Source organism: Rhinopithecus roxellana, chromosome 10 (assembly GCF_007565055.1).
Source record: "Rhinopithecus roxellana isolate Shanxi Qingling chromosome 10, ASM756505v1, whole genome shotgun sequence".
Lineage (NCBI taxonomy): Eukaryota > Metazoa > Chordata > Mammalia > Primates > Cercopithecidae > Rhinopithecus > Rhinopithecus roxellana.
Genome location: NC_044558.1, coordinates 30,538,858 through 30,558,269, shown reverse-complemented (window position 1 = coordinate 30,558,269; position 19,412 = coordinate 30,538,858). Strand labels below are relative to the sequence as shown.

The window sequence follows — 19,412 nt, the reverse complement described above, 5'->3', positions numbered from 1 at the left end:
AGAATGGTATATAGAAGTAAGTGAAGACTGGCAGAGAATGGACAAAAATGTTAGATATGATAGAGGAAGTAAAATATTGAACACCTATTGGAATTAATAAGAAGAAAGCATTAATTACCTTAGCTAAATGAGGCAGTAGCATATTTTACAGGACTTTGGTTATTGGTTATGTGTGTGGTAAGGAAGTTAAAAGGCATTTTTCCAAAGTTAATCAGTGAATGAAAATAGATAAGAAACTAGCTAGTAGTGGAAACATGGTTTCTGTTTTGTTTTGGGGTTTTTTTGTTTGTTTTTTGTTTGTTTGTTTGTTTTGTTTTGTTTTGTTATTGAGACGGAGTCTCGCTCTGTCGCCCAGGCTGGAGTGCAGTGGCCTGATCTCGGCTCACTGCAACCTCGCCTCCTGGGTTCACGCCATTCTCCTGCTTCAGCCTCCCGAGTAGCTGGGACTATAGGCGCTCGCCCCCACGCCCGGCTAATTTTTTGTGTTTTTAGTAGAGACGGGGTTTCACCATGTTAGCCAGGATGGTTGCGATCTCCTGGCCTCGTGATCTACCCACCTCATCCTCCCAAAGTGCTGGGATTACAGGCATGACCCACCACGCCCGGCCCATTTATGCATGTTTTTAAGAGAAAGAGTCAGCAGTGACATAGATATAAGATAGATTAACAGAACAGGAACCCTAAAAAGAATTGATAGAATGGCTCCAAGAGACCAAAGAAAGATTAGCTTCTATTTTAAAAGGAGGGAAAGAGAAAACAATGGGTGTAGATACAGGCAAGTCTGCAGGTTTGGTGACAATAAATTTATATAATCATTGCTGGGCTTGAATCAATGTACCCTGTTAAGCTTGAGGCACAGAGGCTGGAAAGCCAAAAGTTTAAAATAGCCTTTGGAGGGTAAAAGAGAAACTTATTCGAGAAACGCTAAAGAAAAAAAAAAAAGAAAGAAAAAAAAAAAGGCAGCATTGAAGTCCCAGTGGACACTGGAGACTGTAAATTTATATTAAATCTATATTTGTAGTTATGTGATTTTTCTTTAACAGGATTCAATGTACCAGATACAGTAATGAAGATAATAAGGAATTGGATTGATCCAGGTCTGAAGTTTTGCCACAGAAGTGAAATGGATCAACAATATGCAGGAGAAGTGAGGATACTGGTAAGAGACAAGTGGTATGGTAGAAAGTAGAAAGTAGAAAACCTAACCCAGATAACAGAAAGGTGAACACAGAAGGGACCCTTACCTCGTGACTACATACCATCAAAACAATTTAAAACAGTATTTCATGAAGCCAATAAATATATTAAGAAGTGCTCAACATAACTAATCTTTAGAGAGATGCAAATCAAAACCACAGTGAGATACCATGTCACACCAGTCAGAATGGCTATTATTAAAAAATCAAAAACAACAGGTGCTGGTAAGTCTGCGGAGAAAAGGGAACACATACACACAGTTGGTGGGAATGTGAATTAGTTCAGCCACTGTGGAAAGCACTTTGGAGATTTCTCAAACAACTTAAAACAGAACTACCATTTGACGCAGCAACCCTATTACTGGGTATATACTCAAAGGAAAATAAATATTTGGCAGAAAATAAATCATTCTGCCAAAAATATATATGGACTCATATGTTCTATCATTGCAGCACTATTCACAATAGCAGACATACAGTCAACCTAGATACCCACCAATGGTGGACTGGATAAAGAAAATGTGGTACATATACACTACGGAATACTATGCAGCCACAAAAAAAGAACAAGATCATGTCCTTTGCAGCAACAAGGATGCAGCCGGATGTCATCCAAAGCCAATTAACACAGAGACAGAAAATCAAAGATGGCATGGTCTCACTTATAGATGGGATCTAAACATTGTGTACATATAGAAATAGAGATCAGAACGACAGACACTGGGGACTACTAGAGAGGGGAGGGTGGGAAGTGGGTGATGGCTGAAAACCTATCAGGTACTATGCTCACTACCTGGGTGGCAGGATCATCTATACAACAAACCTCAACAACACACAATTTATCCATGTAATTAACCTGCACATGTACCCCCTAAACCTGAAATAAAAGTTCAAAAACATACCTGTGGTATTTAAACAGGTATTGTGTCTAAAAATGCATGCTATCTAAAAATGTAGTTTCATTGCACTGTGTAAGAATGCAAGAGGTTTAAAATAGACACTTTAAAAGTTATAAACCCTAATTTACATATATTCTCTATCCTTTCTCCACCTTCTATCTACCAAAAAAGCAAAACTGTAGGATCCTCTCATGTATCTGTTTCCAGCTCGCCTTCACAAAGTCTTCCTTTAATCTTGTGGAAATTATATCCATGATTGCCCCTTTCCCTCCACCGTTCACCCCAGGATTCAATTTATCCCGTCTCAGGAGATGTTTAATTGAATCTGCTTTTCTCTAACACTAACATTTCCAATAATTTTTAATTAATATTCATTTATTTCCCTCCCTTATGAGTACTACAAGAATATTGACTTCTTCTTTTTTTTTTTTTTTACTGCTAATGTATTGTATTTCAACTATATTATATGTTAAGCAGTTGGGTAGCCAGACTGGAACCCAGACACCACTCAGAAAAGTACCATTCATAGATATATAGAGAAATAGAGTACAAATTCCTATTTAAAAATTTTCAAATGATTTTTTAAAACATAACACAATTCAAAGTTGATGACTTTCTGTACATTTCCTAGAGTATTTGTAAAGAAACTATCCCAAGTGATGAAGCAAACTTTATTACATATAAAAAATATGTAACCCGACAGAGCGAGACTCCGTCTCAAAAAAAAAAAAAATATGTAACCCACCTGGACTAAAATGAAAAAGAAAATTCAACTCTTAGAGAAGTAACTTTTCACAGTTATGCATTCACATACCTTTATACAAGCATTCTGAAAAATCTAGCATAATTTTGTGGCTAATGTATACATTTTTCCAAGTGAGTGTTTGAAAAGGTAAAGAATCTGCTATACTCTATTTAAAAAGACTATTTAATACAACACAAGTTTATGTAAGTCATCTAGTTAAGGTTATATTCCTTCAGTGAACATAATATGATAGTATGATAGTAATAACTGCTTCACATATTTGTTTATACCATAATAAACATGCAAAATGTGAAACAAAGTTGTCACTTTAAAACTGTCACTGTTGTCTGCTATATACACTTCATTAAAGGGCTAACGAATAATATTTTTTAAAGGACATGAATTTCTACTGTTAATGAAGGCCAGATTCCTTTTCTCTTGATCTAATAAATTGTTTCTTGTAGTGTTTCTCCAAGTAGAGTCTGTAGAGAGATTCTCAGGGCCCATGAGTTCTCCATGAGAATTTGTTAAGGTTGTGTTTTCATTTTGATACAATTAAAAAACAATAGGCCAGGCGCAGTGGCTCACGCCTGTAATCCCAGCACTTTGAGAGGTCAAGGCAGGCAGATCAAGAGGTCAGGAGATCAAGACCATCCTGACCAGCATGGTGAAACCCTATCTCTACTAAAATACAAAAATTAGCTAGGTGTGTTGCCGCGCACCTGTAGTCCTAGCTACTCTGGAGGCTGAGGAAGGAGAATTTCTTGAACCAGGAGGCAGAGGCTGCAGTCAGCCAAGATCATGCCACTGCACTCCAGCCTGGGCGGCAGAGCGAGACTCTGTCTCAAAATAATAACTAATAATAATAATAATACAGCATACTCTGGATTATCTGAGCACTCATGCAATTTCACTGTGTTTGTTTTTGTAACCTCGTGCAGAATAAGTAAAGGTCAGATAAGGTTATAGCACATTGTATAATCAAAGGCTCTATGGAAGTTCAATTACTAATATGTGACAAGAGAATTGAGGCATCACAGGGAACATGTCACCAAACTCAAAGCCCCAGGGTCACAGCATCAAACACATTTTACAATCAGTCATTCAGCTCCAGCAAGGCAATGTCATTCATTATATTAAATTAATATTGTCATGTTGAGCTTGATTGGCTCTGTGGGTTTGTTCTTACCCTCCCTATAACTCAGATTTGGCTTTATATATGTAGTAAGCTGTAAAATGGGAACATTAAGGCCTAGGCTTAATAATACACTAAAAGAAAAACAATTTAAGTCAACACCAAAAGTGTGTAAAAACTTTTTGTCTTTATAAAGCATTTATATGCCTCACTATTTCATGAAAAAAAAAATGCCCAATTGGTTTCTTAGAGGCTTTTTTTTCTCTTAAAGAAAGACAAATATAAAAGATACAAAAGATGTCAACAGGAATCCTGCTGCATTGTTCAGATCAATTCTGCTGTGATTATTTAATGAAAGTTCTAATTAAACAAACACCCCCAGCACTTCCACAGGCAGTACATAAAACATGACAACTATCCTGAGTACACCAACCACACTTCCCAGGACTGGGCAATGTTCCTGTTAACCTTTACAGTTTCACTGATCAATACAACCCAAAAGCCAATCAATATATGTGAAAGTCTCATAGAGAACTTGCTAAATATCCCAGGAATGGCACAAGGACATGAGATCATTGCAATAGCTGGGTCAGTTTTAACATCTACGTCACTCAACCAAAGGAGCCGTACGCATTTAAAGAGAAGAAAAATTCACAATTACAGTGCATACACTAGTAACTAATAAACAAAACAAACATAGATCATCATATGTGCCAAGAATTTATGATAAATATTCTAAAATATATCAAAGTTCCTATAGAACCTATACATGATAAAGTTAACATTATTCAACTTTGTAATGGAAATGAAATGCTTTTAAATCAAGTATGGCATGAGAAAATGAACAATCAATATCTCCAAGGTCTCTAATCTTGACAGTAATTCTACTGAATGCAACCTATATTGATTTATTCAAATTCATTTTACTTAACTATTACATATATCTACACAGTGCACAAACGTGAGCACAAAATTTCCAAATGAATTAAAATAATTCAGTGGTATCATTTTTCATAGCAACATATTTATCTATTTCAAAAAACCTTATATGAAAAATACTTTGTCTTATATACTCAAAATGTGGTTCAAATATATTAATTTGCATCACTTTAGCCACTCAGTATCCTCAATTTGTGTTAGTTAGCTTTATACTCTACTTGTTATGAAAATTGGACTTGGTTAAATGATTTTGTAGTTTCATATGTTAATTTTTAAAGGCCAGAAACAGAAAGTTGTTGATGCATGTAGCTGTCTTTACATTGCTGTATAATAGGTACAGGTGTTCATCATGACCAACTCTCCTCACTTCCACTTGTAAGGACGTTTTTTTTTCTTCTTCTATTCTCTTCCTACTAAACTTTGACTGCCTGTCTCCTTCCTTTATTCTCCAATGATCTTTCTATATTGTTTCCTACTTAATTCGTCTTCTTGCCCTAGAACTTAAGCCAACAAAAGCAGTCAGTTTTGTTCTCAGGGTGCACATTTTCATTATTAACTATGTCAAATCCACCTCGTGGATAAATCTTCTGCAGACCTTCAGGGGACACCTGTGGAAGGGTCACCTATGGGTGGGGCACACAATTCTCTTTTTATTACATGACCTAGCTTCTACATCACCTCCACAGTGAAACCTTCTCTGAACTGCTGTGGCCAGGTTGGTCCCTTCTCCACGCTGCAAATGCACAAAGCTTTGTTGTTACATTATCACACTACATTCAGTAGCTTTTGTGTATTTCTCACTGGGCAAACTATAAACTCCTGAAATTTGGGAATCATGTTTTAATTCATCTGTGTGGCCCCACTGCCTAATTCAATAAATAATACACAATAGGCATTCAGTATGTGTTTATTTAAAATGAAATACAAGCCTTTCTGCTTGTGTACATTATATGTACACAAGCATTATATAATATATACATTATACATGCATTATACAACATAGCTCACAAAAAAATATGGTTGGACCACTTAAAATTTTAAGACCAGTTAAAATCAATGTAACTAGAGCCTTTTAACATTAATAAATGCATTAACACAGCATAATCTTCTGTAGATCCTTAAACACTAGCACTGGTGCTTCCTGTTGCATAATATTCTACTGGCGAGCTTTCATTTCCAAATTTGCTTTCAAAGAATGGCCAGTAGAGACTGAGAGAGTGTAGATCTTAATATTAATTATTTTCAAAACAGGGGCAAATGTCTTCTCAACTTCAGATTCCTAAAATCATTTAACTGACCAACAGTTCACTAAAGAACCTTTATTATTTTTCTTAAGGTTTTCTAATATTGGTAAGGTCTTCTCTTTAATTGTGAGAATGTCTCTCTCTAAAACTTCAAAACATGGCATGCTAATAATCCAATAAGCAAATTAATGGACAAAAGATATTAATGGCACTTCAGAAAAGAATATCAGCATTTAGTCAGGTGTGGTGGCTCACACCTATAATTCTAACACTTTGGGAGGCTGAGATGGGAGGATTGCTTGAGCCCAGGAGTTTGAGACCAGCCTGGGATATAGCGAGATACCATCTCTGCAAACATAAAATAAAACAAAATAAAAGACAAATGACCATCAGGCACTGGATAAGAAGTTCAACTTTATTTGTCATTAGGGAAAAAAATAAATAAATCACAATACAATACCACTATGCATTCACTAGAAAGGGCAAAATTCAAAAGATCTGGAATTGTCAACACTAAGTGTTTACAGCTGGCATTCTCATAAACTGCAGATAGGAATATAAATTAGTGCAACCACTCTGGAAAATTGTTTGGAACTATCTACTAATGTCCAACGCGGGAATACCTTATGAACGATTCATCTCATTCCTAAGCTCATCCTCAATAAAATGCATAAATATTGTCAACAAAATTTGTGTACAAACATATTTATAGCAACATTATTTGTAATAACCCCAAACCAGACATTACCCAAATAAGCAAACTACAACCTCTTGCAATGAAATGAGTGAAACTCATCAACAGAAAGTTGAGTGAAAAAAATCCAGACACAAAAGAGTACATGGTATTACTCAATTTGTATAAAGCTCAAAAGCAGGTAAACCTTTAGATGTCTGAATAGCAATCATGTGGGGGCTGAGTAAGAAATGACTAAACAGAGGCATAACATGGGCTTCTGGGGGCCTGGAAGTACTCTGTTTCCTTGCCTGCTTACATGGAATTATTCTGTTTGTGAAAATCTAACAAAATTTATTCTTGTGATCTGTTCTCCCATCTGAATATATATTATATATCAATAAAAGTTCAAAAATTGCATGCCGGGAAAAGAAATGCATGAACAACTATAACTTCTATCTCATACTAGCATCATTCCCCTATTTACCAACCGTGGAAAACGTAATTTAACTTACAGAGACACACTTTTTAGTGGCACTGACTATAATACAAATGAAGTTTTCATTGTTTATTTAGGAAATTTAAGGAAAGGAAACAGATAATACAAGCCACTGCATCTTTTCCCCTGAGCAAACACAACCACTGACAGGGCTGAATTTCTGCAAGTCCTGGATTTTGTGTCTCAAGTGTTTGCTTAAGGAAATACTGATATGACAGATGAAAAAATGTCAGATTATCTTACCCTGACATATGTCTGGGTAGATGGAATACATACTTTGAAGAAAATATCCTACAGGGCAGGGGTTGGAAGGAAGAATTCTCATGGGACATGGTCCTTGATTTCAGAATACTTTTCTCCTCTAAATTATTTGACCTTCATAATTACAACTACTGCCATAATTATGTTTCAAAAAATTAACTGTAGTTAAGATAATAGGCATTTGCTGTTTGAATTAAATCAGGAAAATTTAACACACAATTGGTTTTATCAGTTTTCCCAGTATACATGTATTCATGAAAATTGCTCAAATGCCCTTCAGGGGTCACGTTCTTATTTGGTGAATAAATACATAAAAATACATAATTGTTGAAATAAAAAAAAAAAAACAGAGCACACTTGCCACACACAGAAGTAAATTCAAAATAAAATTAGTGATGGTGAAAATAAATATAAGGATACTTTAAAATGACTAAAAGTATATATATAAGAAATACACATATAAACACACTCTCACACATACCTTTTATTTCACTGAGGCTTAATATAATGACTAACTTTAAAAGAGCTAACAAGAGCCAGGATACAATAAAAACATACATGTCTTCTAGAATGCAGATCTTCTGATTTATAAGTGTGGGAAATCCAAGGAGGATATATTCATCTTGAACTACCAAGCTGAATGTAAATAAATTAAAATCCTTCACAGATAGAATTGGAGTTTACTTGGAAAGATAATCCAATTCCATTACTGATACAATTTAAATCTAAGACATTCTTACAGTAAAAGAAGCTAGAGTCACTTAGAAATTTCAAAAAGTATTTCATTCATTTATTCTTTCATTGACTCATTCATCATTCAACAACTATTCACTACATGCAAGGCACCGTTCTGCAAACAAATACAAAGTCACTGCCCTCATGGAACTTACACTCTAGAAGAGAAAATGACACTAAAAAAGACAGAATAATAAAATGTAAGGAATGATACTGAATAATAAATACTAAATTAAAAGAAAGTGAAGGCCGGGCGCGGTGGCTCAAGCCTGTAATCCCAGCACTTTGGGAGGCCGAGACGGGCGGATCATGAGGTCAGGAGATCGAGACCATCCTGGCTAACACAGTGAAACCCCGTCTCTACTAAAAAATACAAAAAACTAGCCGGGCGAGGTGGCAGACACCTGTAGTCCCAGCTACTCGGGAGGCTGAGGCAGGAGAATGGCGTGAACCCGGGAGGCGGAGCTTGCAGTGAGTTGAGATCCGGCCACTGCACTCCAGCCGGGGCGACAGAACGAGACTCTGTCTCAAAAAAAAAAAGAAAGAAAGAAAGTGAAAAAAATGAATTTATTAGGTGGTGTGGAAAGGAACATTTGTATTTCGTGTGCTCAGAAAACATCTCACTGAGAACATAACATTCAGGTAACATGGACCATAAGATATCTGGAGGAAAAATTACTTCAGGTGGAGGGTAGGCAATCGGGATAACTTTAGGCATTAACTCTTCCAGAAATCTCCCTAGACTCTATTTACCTCTGACTGAGTTGACTGCCTTCACATGTGTTCCTACAGAATATAACATTAACCCCTATTATGACCCTTATTCGGTTATATTGAAATTGCTTGTTTACATGTTTTCTTATCTCCTTGACAATAAGAAATGGGTTCATTTACTTTGTATCTCTGATTCCTATCAGGGTTTGGCATACAAAACAAATATTTGTTGAATGAATGATGGATCTTAAACTAGGTCCAAATCTCTGTACAAAAACCCTAATAAAGGATTATTTTAAGTATTTTCGGATCTATAGAAAAAATGATAGTTTTGGAAAACCTCTGCTTCTCAATCATTCTGTAAAATTTTCAGATCTTTCATGTCACCAAGACAAGGTAGCCTGTCTTGTTGGCTCATTAATTATGTAAGAAATACAAACTAATTTAATCAAGTATTATCTAGCCAGAAACTTCCAGTAGAAATGAAACATGGGAGATTAAAACAAGTAACGTACAAAGGCACTTCTTTTTGTTTGTTCTCAATGGAATTACCCATTAAATCTTTTCTTTCTCTGTCTTCTCTACTTAATAAAATAAAGGCCACAGGGAATCAGAAGCAAGTAATCAAAGTAGCACACAATGCTTCTCTCTTTCCTAACAGTTCTCCCTTTAGTACTTTAGAGAAGAAAAGCCTGGGGAATCAGAGCTGTCAGCAGGTGAGAGAAACAGTCCTTTCAGCTACTTTGATGTCAGGCTAAACTGAAACCAGGGAACCAGCACAAACACAGAAAGGGTTTGAAAGATGAGTTAGCATGAAAGCTTCTAAGCAAAACATGTGTGTATAATTGTCATATACACTTATGTAATTAATTAATTGAAAACCAACAACAGAAAATGAGAATGGCAACAACTCTTCTTATTTTAGGTTTCTCTGAAGCTTTTTCCTTGACTCTGATGTTTGATTATGTATCAAATTCAATATGTGGATATAGGTAATATTTTTACAATATGTAAGTAAACTTACATTTTGGTATACATTTGTATACCAATAAGAATTTGCCAGTATTTTCATGGGAGTGCCGCAATATGCCAGAATCACAGGCACAATTTTTAATCATAGACTAAACCTCTTCTAAGCTGAAAATGCAATCCTAAAACAAAACATAGATTATAATAGGTTTTCAGGAAATCGACATTATCTCTTAAAATAGAAAGCAACCTCATAAGAATAACAAGCTCATTTGGTAACAGAGTGCCTTTCTAACTCACCCCCAATGTGAGAGCTGTCTCTGTATACTTAATCCCAAAAATACAGTTTTCAGTCACAGAACAATAAAAAGTACCAAACGATGTATTTGCAGCATTATTTTGTTTTTTTTCTGTCTTGAGCTGCCCAGCATTTGAACCCCATTATTATTAGACTGAAATTCCCCTTGTTTGCATCCTAGAGGGAGAGAGGGCCCCAGTTCCTACTATTAAATCAAAAGAGGACAAGATATTTCTTGCCCACTGCCTGGTTGTTTAGGCAAGTCACCTAAGTTTGGCCAACTAGGTGCTGTATGGTAGATGCCTCGACAGCAATGACTTGACTTTACCATAACCTGAGAAAGACCCTGTATGACAGGCACACCTGAATATGTGTTCAGATTTCTGAGCTAGGGAATATAAATCCAGGAGTGGCCAATCCACACATCCATTCCTTATATCTGAGGAATATGTCAGCCCTATCCAGTCTGGGATCGAAGCCTTTTGATTTAGGGTAAATGGAAGTTGCCAGGTGGAGACTGTTAGGGGGATGGTACTAAGTGAAGATGCTATAGAAACTGCATGCTTTTTGCAAGTCGTGCAGTTCTCCTGCCTAGCCTGCCACCAGTGGACTCTCCCCAGTATGTAAGGCCCCAGTAAAACCCCATGACTTGTATGGGGCTCTGGGTCTCTTCTTTGGCCTCTTGAACTTGGTGCCATCCCCACTGGAGTCAATGGGGGTTCAGTACAACAGATGTTCCTACTCTGTCTTTCGATCTAGAAGATTGACTCAAGGCAGCGAGCCTAGCTACTGGACAGTTTGTGGGTTCTTCTTAACTCCTCACTTCTGCTCTTTCTCCCTTAGGGTTTACCATTTTTCTAAGCCAGGCTCTTCAGTCTTCCCTTTTCATAAGGTCTTTCTTTAATGTTTAAATCAGCTGAGGTTAGAATTTGTTGCTACAACCAGGCTGACACCCAGTCTAAGCAAATTGGTCTAACTCTTCTCTCTTGTTTGCAACAACTCAGTACTGGAAAGGTGATTATTTAATCTGAGTTGCCTTTCTTGAAATTTCTTACAAGGCAAAATAAGAACTTGCTGATGAAAAAGAATATAATTTCAAAGAGTCAAGGAGAGTTGACGAAACTTTCTAAAAATGGAATGGAACCCTTAAATGGGTTCAAAAAGCAAAAGGAGAGAATGCAATTTTAAAAGCCTTCATGTCAAAGCAAATGCCTCCAAACCCTGGCACGACAGACTCTGCTCAACTTCTGTTTCTCAACCAGTGGCAATCTTACCACTCGGCAGACATTAGCAATGTGTACAGACATCGCAACTCGGGGAGGTGGGGGTGTGTTATCAGCATCTGTTAGGTGGAGGCAGGGATGCTGCAATGTGTGTAGACATCACAACTCGGGGAGGTGGGGGTGTGTTATCAGCATCTGTTAGGTGGAGGCAGGGATGCTGCTAAATATCGTGCTGCTGCTAAATATCGTGTTGCTGCTAAATATCGTGCTGCTGCTAAATATCGTGCTGCTAAATATCGTGCAGCACCCACAACAAAATATTATCTGATCCAAAATATCAATAGTGCCAAAGTTGAGAAATCTGCCTTACACCATTACCTCCCTTTAAATCATTTTTCGTAAATATTCCACAGAATTTGAATAACTTTCCCACAGTCCACCATTCCCAAATACTTTTTATAATTACTTCTGAGGCCCTATTTCTACCCTAATGTTAATAAAAGAGAAAAATCTCATAACTCATCACTTAATATCATGATCCACCTAAGAACTACACAGATGGGAAAGAACTCAAAAGAGCAAATAAGCCAAAGGAATGAACATGTTCAAAGAGCTACAAAGGCCCAGGAGTGTCTAAGGGAATAACAAGACATCCCGGGTAAAAGAAAGGGTTGTGTGCATTGTCAAGAATTTTGGAAAATGAAGCTTAGAAGGAATGCTATGACCAGATTCCAAAATGTCTTAGACACCACAGTAATCTAGATTTTACTCTCTGAATAACAGCATTTTTTAAGAAATAGATTTTTAAGTGGCGTAGAGAAATATGCTGTTTCTTAGGAAAAACACACTGGTGATCATCTAACATGAGCAGAGCCTGGTGACAGGGAAGGCAGTTGGAAGACCGTTTCAATAGTACAAGATCTGGGGAGCAGCCAAAGGTGATGGTAATGTGGATGAAGAGCAAAGACCAGAGGAAGATTGACACATATTCTCAGGATTTGTCATCCTCTCCCTGTAAAATGAGCATCATTTAGCACTGTGAAACATAAATTGAAGGCTATAAAAACTGTCTACATGAGTTAACACACCTGCATTATTTCCAATGAGTATCAAAAGAAAAACATGGCAACATATTTCAATGCATTAGAGAACTGAAGGCTCTACAATGAGAATGTATGCTATTTAAGTAATTTCTATATGACTTCATATATATATATATATATATATATATATATATATATATAAAGTTTATGATATTACCTGCTCCAGAACTTCTTTATAGGTAAAGGTTGCTTTAGTGTTTGTAACAGGACTGTCATAGATGATAGCAATCTTATCCCCTTTACCGTTTTCAATATGACGATCAACGGCATTGTAACAAATGTTAAGCATTCCTTCCACAAACCTGAAAAATAATTGAAAAGTAAAAGTGAATGATTGCTTTAAAAATATATTGTCACTTAACGAAGTTATTATACTTCTGGTTTGATAGAGCTGGCATTAAAACAATGTTTCCTAGTGCATTCTATGACAAGTGATGACAGCTGTAAACTAAATATTTAAGATGGTACACAGTGTACTTTTTTATTTTAATAAACATTTATTTCTTTTGATGTGCACTAAAAAAAGTACATACCTCACAATTCCAGCTGGCAACTTTGTGGATTTTATTGCTTAGGATAAAACTAGAGTATAGAGCACCAAAATCAGGCTTTATACATAGATGAAATAAACTGTATGTAAGTGCAGTGCAGAGGGGATTGTGAAAAGGCAAATGGCAGATGTGTGACTGAAGTTTTGGTACCTGCTGCAAATGGAAAAACTTACTGAAAAATTCTATTCTGCTCTGAAAGATCTATATGTATTTTTTATTTCAGTTAAATGTGATGTCTTCAATTTCACAAAGAATATATAAGCTCTTTTCTGCATGTTTGAAATGCTTCATAATTGGAATAAAGAAGGGACATGCATATAAAATATTTACTTTTTAAAACCTTTGCAATTCAGTGCTTTTCATCTCTTAATTGATCAATGTTTTCCTTTGAAAACACAGAAATCATGTAGATACATGGAATAACTTTTTAAGGAAATATAACTCATTTTCCAAAAGAAAAGGCTTTACATATACCACATTTTTAGTAAAATGGGAATTAGAATAAAATATGCAAGTATAGTAATGGTCCATTTCTTCCAATGTGAGATTACCAAATATAGTAACAATGCAAAATAACAGGAAAATATATTGAAGCAAGTAAAAAAGCTCTTGCTAAATGCTGAATATCACTTTCAGGTATTCACTCGAAGAGCCCTGTGTGAAATGAAGCTTTGGATTAAAAGCAACTATAGATACAGTGGCAGCATTAAAAAATAACAGACACAGAGGACAGGCACAGTGGCTCGCACCTGTAATCCCAGTCCATGGGGTTGGGGACCCTGCTCTAGATGACACTCAAAATCCGTTGTTCTACTCTGTTCATTTCCACTCATCCAGCTTCACAACTCCAGCTGTACTGATTACAAAGTTTGCAGTTCCTTGAATTCAGTCAGCTTCCACTTTTGTGGCTGTCCTTCATTTTGCCACCACCCTCCCCAAGTAGTTCTTAAGCCCTGTGTACCTGTGTACATATCTCCAGCATAGCACTTATCACATAGCTTAACTAAGAACATTGCTCCACTCAGATGTTTCCTTCATTACACTGTAATCTACCTGAATGCAGAGACAATGTCATATTCTTCTTGTAGTCTTAAAAAGAGTCTTAAAGACTACAAGAAGAATATGACACTCTTTTAGATCCTAAGATTACAAGGAGAATATATATACAGCACTTGCCATGTATTAGTCATTCAATATTTGTTTGATGAATGAATGAATGAGAATATGAGTAAACTTTCAAGAAGCATAGGATTTAGGACCCAGATAGGGTAACTAGGGAAGTTTTTACTCTCCATTTTAAAGTCAAGAGAATAGAGATAAGAATAATACCCAGGGCACATGGTCAGGAATTGGAGAAAGCCATACCTGAAAACCAAGTCTAGATATCTAAACTGGGGTTATAGTTGGCAACATTATATTCACTCATTCACTTATAGATGATTTTATATTTTTCTCTGCTCCAGTTCTTTGCTTCTTTTCTGTGTCACCTGCATTCTGCTGTTGAGCCCATTCCTGAGTTTCCATTTTCATTATTGTATTTTTAAGTTCTAAAATTTCCATTTGGTTATTTTTTATGTTTCACTTCTTTGCTGACGATTTCTACTTATTTATGGCAACTTTCTAAAAAAAATTGTTTTGAGTGTGTTCATAATTGTTCATTGAAGCACTTTTATGATGGCTGTTTTAAAATACTTGTCAGGTAGTTCCAAACTCTGTATCATCTAAGTGCTGGCACCCACTGATTGTTTTTCTTATTCGGAGTGAAATGTTCCTGATTCTTGCATAACACATAATTTTTGGATCTTTGTATAATGAGTAAATCATATCTAGACACCTCAGGTCTTATATTACAAGACTGCAGATTACTGAATAATCTGATTTAACATATGCTCTTTGGGTGATGGTTATGCTGAAAGCCCAGACTTCACCACTAAGCAATATATGCATGTCACAAAGCTGTACTTGTACCCTCTAAATCTATGAAAATAAAAATTAAAAAATAAACAAAAATAATAATCTGATTTAAATCTTCTGTTTTACTAGGTCTTCTCTGACACTGTACTGGTGGGCAGGGAGCCACCTCATTAATACCAGGCACAGGTGTAAGTCCCAATTAATCTCCAGGTTTCCTTGACACCACTTCAGCTGGGGGATGGCTCATGAGTGACGGGTCACGGTAATAATTCAAGCTCCCAAGAGCTTTTTACAACACCATGCTAGGTGAAAGGAGAAGGGCACTTTGTGACTGCTCCCCCATACCCTTCATGTCCTCCCACGTGGCTGGGTGGGAGGACCTTCTTATCTTCTTACTGTAGCCAGAATGAAAGTTTCAGCTCCCCACATAAACTAATCTGACCCCACCAAGGGAGGAGTCAATGTTTGGGGCACCTTGGTATGCCCTGGCAAGAGCAGAAATCTAGACTCTTCACCAGATCTTTACTGGTAAGGATGAAATTGAGGCCACAGTATTTTTCTGGAGTGTTTGGCTGGATGAGAACAGCACTCACCTAAAAGTTTTCTGTCTTGCTATGCTGTCCCTTTCTTGGTTCTGTAGCCAGGGAGAGAAAGTTTTTATTGGGGCTTTTTAAAATCTGTTCCTATTGGTGCTTCTGGGTTGCCAGCTTCTTAAAAACCCAGTGTGGGTTACAAAAAGAAAGAAAAAAAGAACCCAGGGAACTCATTGCCTTGCCATTCCTCACATCCCTAAATTTCCTAGCTGGTTGACCTTCTCTCTACCTTTCAGGGTCTTCTTATATGTGTTTGATATACAATGTCCTAGGTTTTTTATTGTATTTAGGAGGAAGTATATTTTCTCTGTCTTGTCTTCAAAACAGAAGTCTCTAAATAACATTTATCAATCTTTTACTCTAGTCCAAGACTTCAAGTCATATATGTAAACAAATTTAATTTTAAAAAACCTTTCCCTATGAAGCAGGTATTATTATTAATCCCATTTTACATACAAGGAAACTCATGACAGCGACTTGCTCACAGCAGTCTGATTACAGAAGAAAGCCCTTAAACATACAACACTACTTCTATAAACAATTCTCAAAGAACTTGAACTTAGGATTTTTTTCAATTGTTGGCAACTTTAGAGTAGTTTAATATTGAAAATATTAACACCCTAGGATTTTCTTTTTTAAAACTACCTTTAGACAATTTTTTTAAAAATAAGAGTACCTTTTGGAGGAGGCAATATTAAGATCCAAATGAGGGTAGGCTCTGCAGGCAATATTATGCAGAACTGCTGCAGGAGGTAGCAAATCAGCATGGTCCAGAGGCAGTTACAGGTAATGAATCTACCAAGATAAATTGGCTAAGCTTAGAGACTGGTTTACTGTGGCTGACTAGACCAAGTGACCTGTGAGAAGCCTCCCAGCTCAAAGATTTGTTTATTCTACTATGACAAGTTTCTTATTTTATTTTAAATCAAATCATTTCAGTAAAGGTCAATTGAATGCCTTCTATGTGCTGATTCTCCACTGTTCCTTCTAAATTCGTGGACAGGTTTTAAATGGTTTGTCTCCCCAGATTATAACAGTAACTAATGCTTACTGTAAAAATACTAAAAAATATATTTTAGAGTATTTTCTATTCTTTCTATATACAAACATACTTATTATATAGTTTAATAGTTTGCCTCTGTATTGAGGATTGCAATACAAGTTTTTCCCAAGGGCCTGAGGAATTCTCAAAAATTATGGTAATTATGGCATAATATTCCATTCAATGAATGGCTGTTCAATAATAAAATTAATCCTGTGTTGTTACTAATTGCCTTTCACAACATTGTCATTATTTTAAATGATCCTAGGATGATGTTTCTTGCAAGCAAATATTGGTCACACTGCTTTCTAATTACATTAGCAGGCTAGGTTCCTACAATCAAACACATGCATATTAAAACTGAATAATCAAATTACTTTCTGGAAATACTGAATTAATCTATATTATCATCAGTACTCCCTGAATCTAACATGAGCATCTAACTCTTCTCAATGCAGATGACTCTCAATCTGCTCCAGTTTTTTTTGTTTGTTTGTTTTTGTTTTGTTTTGTTTTGTTTTTGAGATACAGTCTTGCTCTGTTGCCAGGCTGGAATGCAACGGCATGATCTCGGCTCACTGCAACCTCCGCCTCCCAGGTTCAAGCAATTCTCCTGCTTCAGACTCCTGAGTAGCTGGGACTACAGGTGTGCACCACCAAACCCAGCTTTTTTTTTTTTTTTTTTTTTTTGCAGTTTTAGTAGAAATGAGGTTTCACCATGTTGGCCAGTATGGTCTCAATCTCTTGACCTGGTGATCTGCCCGCCTCGGCCTCCCAAAGTGGTGGTATTACAGGTATGAGCCACTGTACACAGCCAATCTTCTCCAATTTGAAAAGTGAAACAGTTTTAATTATGGTTTATTTGGTTACTAGTATTAAGCCACACATATCCTCCCCCATGTATGTTCCTCACACCCTCACCTGCGCCCATGCACATACACAGATATCACACAAACTTTTCTGGGCTAGAGTGTAACTTTCTGAGATGGGAGGAGTTTCTCCATACAGGATCCTGTACAAGATTTAAGACTTGTGGAACACGAACAAAGCTCTATATGACTTCTGGAAAGTCTAGAAATCCTCTCTCATTGCCTCTTCTTCCTCAAACAATCATAGGAAGAAGGATTTTAGTAACCAAAACCTCCATTAACTGACAAGTGAAAAAGGATCTTTATTCAGATTCTGAAATGTACTTCATACTTCACTCAACTACCTATATCTTGACACTCAGTTGAGCGCATGTGTGTATATGTGTGTGTATATATATGCAAGAGTGTGTGTGTGTGTCTGTGTGTGCATAAAACAGAAGAGAACATAAAGCCAGCGTATGGGGAGAGCATAATTTCGACATATTTAACAAGGGAAAGACATATTTGCAATATTTAAAGTGTTTGTACAGTTAATAAGAAGAAACGTACAAATCCAATAGGCAAAAAATTTCAGTATGATATCCACTGATGAAAACAAAATAAAAATGAACAGTAAATGTAAAAAAAAAGATGCTCAACCTTATTAACAGTCAAGAAAATTAACATTAAAATTATAAGATGTCATTTGCCCCTCTGGATTGATATAAAAACATCATACATAGTTATAGTGAGAGTGAAGAGAAAACAGCATTCTTGTATAGTGTTGGTGAGCAAATAAATTTGTTCAGCAACTTAGGAGGGCTCAAATTCAGTATCTATTAATATTTTAAATACATATTGTGCATCATTAAAAGGAATGCAATGTATATGTGATATATACATATATCAATATGAAACAATGTCCAAAATTAGCTTTTTACACAGCCAGAGCAAGTTGTCTGTGTGTTTATCTATGTTTTACATTATATAAGTGCACAAGCAGTATGGAAACATGCTTAAGAAAATAATAGTGATAAACTCCAGGTAAGAGAAAAATTGGAGGGCAGTGATAGAAAGAGGATAGTCTATATTTTTATGTAATAAAACTTAGGAGTTATTTGAGCATGTATGTACATACTGAATGGGTGATTTAAATATTTTTAAATACAAATACAAATTTTAATGGTCTACCTTGCTTAGCTTTTGGTTTAACTGACTTATCAACTTAATAGTCAGCATAATTATGATCAAAAAAATATTTAAGTAAAAATATAAGTTTAAATTTTTCTTCTGGTAAAAAGAAGGATTTCTTCCACTTAAAACAACATCTAAACTTAGTCTTATGAAACTAAAATCTAGGCCATAAAAATTTTGCTTCTGCCTTTTATTTTTCTCGACAAAATCAACCTAAAACAGCTGAAAAGTCAATAATAAATGGCTACACAGAACCTTCAGATCACAAAGAGAAAGATGCTATCAATCATCCTTCCTGCTGTCCACCATGATTTTGGTTGCCTTCCTTCTAGGCATTTGTAAGATTGCACTTTCATACCCAGTTGAAATGAGACATGGCCATGTCGCTTTCTGTAGCCCAGGGACTAACAAGAGAAGGAATGCAAGCAAAGTAGTCTCCAAAAGTCAGTGGGTACTTACTACACATCCTCCTCCCTGCCTCCCTGCCTCAAAGGCCAATGACATCCCACATGTTGACTGTACTGTCAGCCTGTATCTGTGAGTGAGGATGGATGGCCTGGGGCAAATCTTCCTAATAACCAAAGATCAATTTGTCGAATGAGCGAGAAATATCTGGGCTATGATGTACTAGGAAGAT

The 19,412-nt window shown here is 36.2% G+C and overlaps 1 protein-coding gene across 1 annotated transcript in view; it reads right to left on the bottom strand.

The window, feature by feature from the left end:
• Nucleotides 1-19,412, bottom strand: part of ACSS3 (acyl-CoA synthetase short chain family member 3) — a 174,444-nt gene that overhangs the window by 131,619 nt on the left and 23,413 nt on the right. Inside the window, exon 2 of the mRNA XM_010383668.2 lies at nucleotides 12,791-12,935. Within this exon, the coding sequence (XP_010381970.1) occupies nucleotides 12,791-12,935 (145 nt within the window). The remainder of the gene's footprint in view (nucleotides 1-12,790; nucleotides 12,936-19,412) is intronic.